This window comes from Arachis ipaensis, chromosome B06, assembly GCF_000816755.2.
Source record: "Arachis ipaensis cultivar K30076 chromosome B06, Araip1.1, whole genome shotgun sequence".
Taxonomy (NCBI): domain Eukaryota; kingdom Viridiplantae; phylum Streptophyta; class Magnoliopsida; order Fabales; family Fabaceae; genus Arachis; species Arachis ipaensis.
This window is the reverse complement of record NC_029790.2, coordinates 14,226,785-14,236,126: the sequence shown is the minus strand read 5'-3', so window position 1 is coordinate 14,236,126 and position 9,342 is coordinate 14,226,785. Positions and strand designations below refer to the sequence as shown.

At 30.1% G+C, this 9,342-nt stretch overlaps 1 protein-coding gene across 1 annotated transcript in view; it reads left to right on the top strand.

Moving 5' to 3' along the window:
- The window catches only part of LOC107646484 (protein BONZAI 3), a 7,497-nt gene extending 1,380 nt beyond the window's left edge, over window positions 1–6,117 (top strand). The window contains exons 2-16 of the mRNA XM_016350667.2: window positions 2,032–2,079; window positions 2,192–2,340; window positions 2,467–2,515; window positions 2,880–2,936; window positions 3,101–3,280; window positions 3,372–3,506; window positions 3,603–3,664; window positions 3,795–3,894; window positions 3,983–4,097; window positions 4,186–4,262; window positions 4,508–4,642; window positions 4,873–5,040; window positions 5,146–5,259; window positions 5,397–5,493; window positions 5,672–6,117. Coding sequence (XP_016206153.1) covers window positions 2,032–2,079; window positions 2,192–2,340; window positions 2,467–2,515; window positions 2,880–2,936; window positions 3,101–3,280; window positions 3,372–3,506; window positions 3,603–3,664; window positions 3,795–3,894; window positions 3,983–4,097; window positions 4,186–4,262; window positions 4,508–4,642; window positions 4,873–5,040; window positions 5,146–5,259; window positions 5,397–5,493; window positions 5,672–5,784 — 1,599 coding nt within the window. The 3' untranslated portion in view covers window positions 5,785–6,117. The remainder of the gene's footprint in view (window positions 1–2,031; window positions 2,080–2,191; window positions 2,341–2,466; window positions 2,516–2,879; window positions 2,937–3,100; window positions 3,281–3,371; window positions 3,507–3,602; window positions 3,665–3,794; window positions 3,895–3,982; window positions 4,098–4,185; window positions 4,263–4,507; window positions 4,643–4,872; window positions 5,041–5,145; window positions 5,260–5,396; window positions 5,494–5,671) is intronic.

Sequence of the window (9,342 nt, the reverse complement as noted above, 5' to 3'; positions counted from 1 at the left end):
AATGTAAGGACTCAATTAAAAAGAAAAAAGTACAGGGACCTAATTGAAAATTTCACGAAACTATAGGGACCAATAAAATAATTAAACCTATTTTAAATAGACAATCTATCTCCCTTGTTATTTAAATGTACATAAAAATTTTAGATTAAATTATAATCCAATTTAAGTGATTTAAATTTGAAAAATAAAAGTAATTGTTTGGGCATTATTAGGAGAGGTTGACGGAGATAGTAGGAAGAGAATTGAAACGGATATCTCCCACTGTCTCCCACGTAGATAGTAAAAGATAACGTGAGAGATAAAAAAACGGTTATCTCTTTTTACTATCACCATCAATTCTTTCTAACATTTGGTAAATGGTTATTTTTATTTTTCAAATTTAAATAAATTCAATGTACCATTTACATACTAAAAATTTAGATTATTGATATTATTAATATTTTTATTATTTTTAAATTTTTTTTTTTAAAATATATGTACTGTACACTATAAACGAGATATAAATAGTTATATACACGTTAACTTTTATTTAAATGTACATACAAATTTTAGATTAAATTATAATTCAATTTAAGTGATTTAAATTTGAAAAATAAAAGTAATGTTGATGGAGATAGTGGGAAGAGAATTGAAACGGCTATCTCCCACTATCTCCCACGTAGATAGTGGAAGATAACGTGAGAGATAAAAAAACGGTTATCTCTTTCCACTATCTCCATCAATCCCTTCTAACATTTGACAAACGGTTATTTTTATTTTTCAAATTTAAATCAATTCAATGTACCATTTTTTTTTTACCAAATATAGGAGACTCGAACCCGCAACCTCTTAATTGAGTATTGGGAGACTATGCCATTTGAGCTATTACTCATTGGCTTCAAGTTACTCGAATATTTTCGTTATAAAAATTAATTTGAGAGAACTAAAACATTCATTAAAAAATTTCAATCAATAAAAAAATTATTTACGTCTTTTCTGCTGCTTGTATACCTTTACTATATTAAAAAGAGATAAAATTATCAAAATAATAAGTCAAAAAAGCATCAATACGTGCATTCAATCCTTAAATTTAATTTAATTTTCTTAACTTATATTTCAACTCACATAAAAAAGATAAATTATGTGGAGAAAATAAAGCATACAAATAGCTTAGTATTTTTTTTTTTTTGCCTTTAGTTTCTTTTTCATTTCTGTCTTATACATTTTTTTTTATTTTCTTCACACAAAAACTTTTTATAAAAGAGAAGTGTTAAGGCCAGCAACTTTTGTGATTTATAGTCATCAAATAGCTATCAATGATATTTTTAATGGTGTGTGATTATTCATTTTTCTTTTGCTAGTTACATGCTGACCAAAATATAATAAAATTACTGGCAGTAAACTTTTCCTTTTATAAAATTATCCGTTGAGTAAGGTACCAAGGTTACATCAAACTTTGAGAATGGTAGATTGATTATCTTCCTTATAGATTACAATGGTCAATGCCTCAATGGTTATATCTTCAAAAATTCATTTTCCTTTTGTTAAAAACAAAGTCAAGAATATAAAAGTGGAAAATAAAAATCAATGTTAAATATGGATAGTTATTAGAAAATATTAAAAGTAAATGTTTAACAACTTGAAGATCATCAATGAGCTTTTATCTTCAGATTTCCCTGACAATATTACCCTTTATTCTTGAAGCTGATGACTAACTACTAGTATTCATTCATATAGAAGAGTAGCATAGCATATTCCAGGAGTTCAATTCTGCTTGTGAGCAATTTCATCGGAATTTTGGACAAGCTGATGAAAAAATTGACACATGTTTTTTATTGGCTTGTCAAAATTTTTGCAATATTCTGGTGTTATTTTCACCATTTTGATTAAGCATGTTTAGTATTTTATGTGTTTTTCAATTTATTTGTTATTTCTTTAAGTTTATTTGTGTGCGCTGCATTATTTTTTCCATATAAACTGCTCATTATGGTTGAAACTTGAAACAGCTATAAGCCGAACTAATATCTATGCTCTTCTAATCACTTTTTGCAGTTATCTTTTTCAGCATCAAATTTACTTGATCTGGATATTACATCAAAGGTATATTATTTTCAAGATATAAAGATGCATATACTCCTTGATACTTGCAAGTTGTTAATTCATTATTAGTATAGTTTTACTTCAATTCCTTTTTCTTCAAAATTTATTTCAGAGTGATCCCATGGTTGTTGTATATGAAAAGAAACAAAATGGAAAATTGCAAGAACTGGGTCGCACTGAGGTCATCATGAATAACTTGAATCCAGAGTGGATAGAGAAAATTACTGTTGCTTTTCAGTTTGAGATTGTGCAACCACTTGAGTAAGCTATCCCCTTTGATAATTTAATTTCCTATTCCTATTATGAGATTCATTGTGTTCACATACACATTCTTTATTGTTTGAGTAACTTAACTTGGAACTACTTGTCATTTGGCCCCTCTTCCAGATTTCATGTGTACGATGTTGATTCAAAATATCATGGTATTACCACTAAGGTTTGTAAAAATTAGACAATAAGAACTATATACCTTTTTAACATTTTATGCTTAATTGAACCATTAATTCTCCCCCATATGGTTCCTTAGCTTAGACCAGGATTTTACAGATAATTTTCAATTGGGTTAGACAAGGCGAAATTGTAACCTGCTAAAATTACTGAAGAGGGAAAAAAATTAACAAAAGGGTAATAATCTGTTAGTTGAAAGCATAAGTATGTAATGGTTCCCCATAATCACTTAATCATAAACTCTTAAAATAGTAAATAAGAAAGCAGTACTGTGTAATGTGTACATTCCAACCAAATTTATTATTTGATGGTAAAATTTATATTTTAAAAGTAAGTTTTGTATTCTCTTGTAGACACTAAATCTGAAAGACCAAGATTTTCTTGGGCAAGCCAGTTGCACTTTATCTGAGGTCAGTTTCATTCTACTCATTGACCTCCATTGATGACCAGCATGCTAATTTGGTCTAATATTTGTACTATTTTACTTCTATTTCTTTTCTGTGAAAAACTCTACTTTCAAGTGACTTGGATGCTGCTTTTTATTGACACCGGTGCCTCTTCTTTGTGGTTTCAGATAGTGACTAAACATAGCCGGAGCATAACCTTAAACCTCCAAAACAAAACCAGGCATGGTGGTTCAAGAAACCTAGGGGCACTCACTATTCGTGCTGAGGAGACTGTTGCTTCAAAGATTGCTATTGAGATGATCTTAAGATGTTCACATTTGGATAACAAGGACATTTTCTCAAAATCTGTACATATTCAATCCCCATCTACAACTTCTCTACTTATTATTTGTTTGCATCTGTAAAACTTCTCATATTTGTTTTTCGTTTTCCTTGTAGGATCCCTTCTTAAGAATATCAAGAGTAGTTGAGAGTGGAGGTTCTGTTCCAATTTGCAAGACTGAAGTTATTAACAACAATTTGAATCCAACATGGAGACCAGTCACCCTTAGTTCCCGTCAGTTTGGAAGTAAAGTGGGTTTATCATCTTAAAAAATATGGATTACTAGTTCATTTTGATTACTCACATTAGCATGATATTTATCTAGTTTCGAAATTGTTACTTTTCAGGAAAATCCATTACTCATTGAGTGTTTTGATTTCAATAGCAGTGGTGACCATGTGCTTATTGGGTAGTTATGCAATTATTGTCTATTGCTTTATTTTGTTCATTATTCAAAACTCTTGTAAGCCTTCATTTTTTCATTCATAGATTTTAAGTGTATATATATATATATTGATATCAATTTTTATTGCCTTCAGTAAACTGAGATCATCAATAGCAGACCTAGAAAGGCTTAACAAAGAGAGAACAGGCACAAATTTGTTCATACCATCCACACACCACAGAAAAGAAGAGAAGGTACTTATTGACCATGCAATAATAGAATTACATTTTATGGTCCACTTCTGTGCTTAATCTCATAGTTCTTGGAATTTCTTCTATGCAGATGCTGAAGGGTCAACTTTTTGTGGATCAATATTGTGAAAAGGAGCAATTCAGCTTTATTGATTATGTATCCAGTGGATTTGAACTGAACTTCATGGTTGCTGTGGATTTCACTGGTAAGTAAATATTGTTATCTTGGTGAAGATGATTACTGAAATTACATATTCATCTTATATCATGCTAACTGATTCAAAATTTGTCCAGCTTCAAATGGAAATCCTCGATATTCAGATTCTTTGCATTATATTGATGTCTCGGGTCAGTTAAATTCATATCAAAGGGTAAGCTTGATACTTTGTTCTCAATGAATGATTCTGAACTGCTGTTCTGATCCAGAAATTTTTGGAGCACAATAGAATATGGTCTGCTATTTTGCAATATTGATAGTGATAGTGCTTCAAAACAAAATTCTTGAAAATACAATGATATATGATTGGACTAACTAATATAATAAGGTGACATTATGCTGTATATATAAAAGTCTTGCCTAATCACTAATCAGCATAATAATATTAATCTTTTGCAGGCTATAATGGAGGTTGGGGAGGTTATTCAGTTCTATGACTCTGATAGGAAGTTTCCTGCTTGGGGCTTTGGAGGAAGCACAGCTGGTGTCGTTTCCCACTGTTTTAATCTGAATGGGACTCCGAGAGACTCCGAGGTGAGAAAATTTTTCAATTTTTGAAGATCGTTCTCGAAAAGAAAAATTATTTTTGTTGTATTCACTCTTCCGTTTACACCAAGCCTAAGGGTGAAGAAACCAGACTTGGTGTGCAGGGCGAAGTGAGTACAAATAATACCAACTTGTAATTTATATTTTACGAAACACTGCTTCTAGTATCCAACCTTGAAGAGAAAAAGAATTTAAGAGGTAGGTTTCCATTGTTGTAGGTTGTAGGAGTTGAAGGCATAATGGATGCATATGCAACTGCTCTGCACAATGTCACACTCTCAGGACCCACTTTATTTGGTCCAGTTATCAACACTGCTGCAGAAATGGCTGCCAAGTCCCTTGCATCACATAATGGAACCAAGTATTACGTATTACTTATCATAACGGTGAGAAGATTTCAGCAATTGGGTATAAGTGGTTTTCTTGTTCAAAGAACTTCCTTTTTCGGGTTATGATGAAGGACTAATCAAGTGATGTGCTTGATTTTATAGGATGGAGTTGTTACGGATCTTCAAGAAACAATAAATGCTCTTGTGAAAGCATCTGATCTTCCCCTATCAGTTCTTATAGTTGGAGTTGGAGGTGCTGATTTCACCAACATGGAGGTGATCTACCTTCTAATCCTGTCCAAGAATTTTTCCCAAACTCACTAAATTAACTATTCATAATAGCATTGGAATGCTCTTAACAGTTTCATATAGGTAGAGATAATAACATAACATGTGCTTGTTGGGTTTTGCAGGTGTTGGATGCTGATAATGGCCGTCGGTTAGAGGGTTCTAGTGGTCGTATCGCTACACGAGATATCGTTCAGTTTGTCCCTATGAGAGAAGTCCAAAGTAAGTACAATTGTTCTGTGAAGTTGTTTATAAAGAATTATGTTTGCACTATTATATGCAACATTTCTAGTTAACTTTTTGTACACTGAAGTAGTTCAATCTAGTATGAAGTGTGAACACAAAAAACATTGCTGTTTTGTTTTCATTCCTAAACCTTAGGAAGCTGCTATTTTGACAGGGGGAAGTATCTCAGTGGTGCAAGCTCTATTGGAAGAACTGCCTGGTCAATTTCTGAGTTTCATGCTAAGTAGAGACATTAAGCCACTTACTTCCCAACAAGTTCCTCACTAGTCGATGAATATAGACACCCCCAACGAATTAGCTATCATACTTCTCATTCAAACTGTAAATACAACTTTTTTATTCGTTGTAAAGGATTTATGGTTTTCACTTTTGAGATCTAATATTCCAAATTTACCATGGAATATAGATCTATTTCTTTTTTTTAACCCTCTGAGATCTGTTATTCCAAATTTACCATGGTTAGTAATGGAGAATAAACTGTTGAAAATGGAAGAGTGAAAAGAAAATTTTGTTTTTAGCTTGAGGATGTTATAGAAGTTATATTGTTTGATTATATGAAAAATGATAATATCACTCCACACAACTTTTTTGTATTATATGTATACATAAATTTGAAGAAAAAAGAAATAGTATTATCAAACTTAGTCCTGATTCTAGATATCAAAATTAATTGTCGACTCAAATAGATTCCAAGAGAAAAGACAGATTTATTACTTTTGCCATAATCGGGACTATCAAAATAAAATACTTAAAAATTAAAATTAATTTTGCATAGAATTAGTTTCACAAAAACATAACTACACAAGACACATTGGTGCTTTTTATTTTTAGCGTTGTGGTTCAAACAGTGTTTTTCAACAATGTAGATACTTGGTGTATTTTTTTGTGATTTTTAATTTTTCTTTTAAAAAAAATACAAATTTAGGGATCAGATTTGTCGTTTATACTTTTTTTCACAAAACTAATCCACCAATTTGTTTATCACTTCAAAAAAATTCAATCCATACAAATCTGAGGCTCAGATTTCTTCATGATCCCAAATCAGATCCTAAATTTTATTTCCAAGACAAAATTGAGTTTCTAAGTTGTGAATTCTAATTAAAAAAAATATCTCCATATCTATAAGAAATACATATTTATTAATGAATCCATATTTTTTCTTGGAAACATTAATTAGATAACAAAATTTGAACCCTTCATTTATTAATTAGATAACAAAATTAAATAGGCTCATTCTTAATTGTTCTTTATTAATTGTTCCACACCCTTATAATTCATTAATAATAATAATAATAATAATAATAATAATAATAATAATAATAATCTCATTTGTTATTTATCCAAAACTAAATGTAGCTTCTCAAATATAAATGAAATTATTAGGTTGCGTATGGACGATAGACTAATACTGAGAGAAAGACTGAAAGATAAAACTTGAAAGACGCGCGATAGAGGCTACATAATTTTTTGTATTGAATTAAGTGTAAAATGTATCAGATTGAGTTATGTCTCAATATCTTTTTTATTAATTTAGTATTTTAAAATTAATGCGTAAAATATATTTTAGTACTTTAAAGAGTAAATGATTAAATTAATTCTTAAAAGATCACTCGTTCTCTAATTTAGTTTTCGAAAAAAATTTTTAATCAAATTTGTCTTTTAAAGATTTTAAATTAATCATGTTAGTTATTTCGTCACTTTCATGGTTAACGGCAATAGATTTTATTAATGTAGTACGTTAAATAACATAACAACACACACCTAATAGTCCTAATTGACTATTAACATTATTACTTAATGAAGTTAGATCAAATGAACCCCAAATTGAAAAATTCCAATACCTCAAGTTCTCTCCTTAATTAAACTTTGATTTGATCAAATTTCATAAATTTATAATGTTAATAGTCAATTAAGATTCTTATGCTTTGTTTGATTTTAAAAACAGAATAAGATAAGACGCTGAGAATTAGACATAATTGTAAATATAATAATAAAATAATAATATTATAACACATTGTGCGGTTTGGATTGGATTGGATCGGTTATGAAAAGTAGATCCGAAATCCGATCCAATCCAGCGGTTTGCAAAAAATAGAATCCAATCAAATCCGAATTAGTGCGGTTTTAATCAGTTTTCGGTTTGGATCGAATTGGATGAGCGGTTTAATTTGGATCGGTTTGGATTTGAACACCCCTACCCTTAGGTGTGTGTTGTGGTGTCACTTAACGTGTCACATTAGCAAATTTTGATCCATCAACAAAGAAGGTGACAAAATGACTACTATGACTAATTTAAAATCTTTAAAGAACGAGTTTGATTAAAAAAATTTCGAAAACCAATTTGAAAAAGAGTGATTTTTAAAAGACTTTGACCATTTACTCGTACTTTAAATATGAACTACAAAAATATTTTTTGTTTTTAAACTAATACTATAAGAATCTTTTAGTCTCTTACAAGTTAAATAGAATCTTTGAAAAAAACTTTAAATTTTGAGTTAATAGTCAAAATCGTCCCTGAAAGATACTCCGATCCCCGAAAGATACACGACTTGGTCACGTTAGTCTTTCCGTCAGTTGGATGATGACGTATCACGTTAAGTGTCACGTGACATGATAACGTAGTGGGTTAATGCCACGTGGCACAAGATGATTGGTTGACGTGTCAGATCAGTGACACCTGGCATGCCACGTGTCACTTGACATGTAAAAAAGTTATTTATAATCAAAATAGTTCTTGAAAGTTCAGACGTAAGTCATTTTCATTCCTAAAATTTTAAAAATTAATCAAATTAGTCCTTATATAATTTTTTTAATTATTTTTTCTTTATGATATTAAATTTAAAATATTTTTTGATCCAACTAATTTTAATAGAAATATAATTGACAAACAAAAAATTAGTAATTGTATCTTTTGTAACACCCTAACTATCAAAATCACTCTTCCGACTGCACCACTCTGATAGCTCGGATTACAACGACTCTTAAAATATTTAGTACTAAAATATGAGCCTGTTTAAAATTGAAACTGAATATTCAAAACATACATCCATACATTACAATACAGATTACAATACTTACAAATAATATATATATATATATATATATATATATATATATATATATATATATATATATATATATATATATATATATATATATATCATACCAATATACAAACTTCACATATTAAAACTCCTATCCCTCTTACAAAAATTGCTAGAAATAAAGGCAAGAGAAAAATAAAAACTAAGATAATATAAAATAATGTTGAATAAACAGAAAATGAATATAACTCTTCTGAAACTTCGTCGCCCATATCCTGAAAAGGGAAAAACTTGTAAGGGAGTGAGAACATCGTCCTCAAAAGGGTTCACACTATATGGTTATAGAATTGCTATAATAAGATACGAAAATAAAACCGTTTTTAAAGTACAGTGATTAATAATCACCTTATGCTTCTTTTCAAAACCAAAGATTTAATATTCAAAATCCGAAAATCCTTTCTAAAGGGAAAGCTGTTAATTTCTCAGAAAGGAATGACCAACCTGTTTCAAGTATAGGTTCATTAAGTCTATGCTGAACCAGTTTAGTTTTTCATAATTTTCTAAACCAAAAACACACACCAAGCACCGCTTTCGGCACATCTCATAACCAACCATGGCCCTAGACCCAAACAATTCAAACAACAGCCAATCCAACCAATTTTCAGTCACAAACACAAGTATGAATGTTCAAGCACAATCAAGCAGTTACATCAAGTAGAGCAGTTAGCAATTAGACATAATTATACACATAGGCAAACCAATTATAATATGCACACCCAAA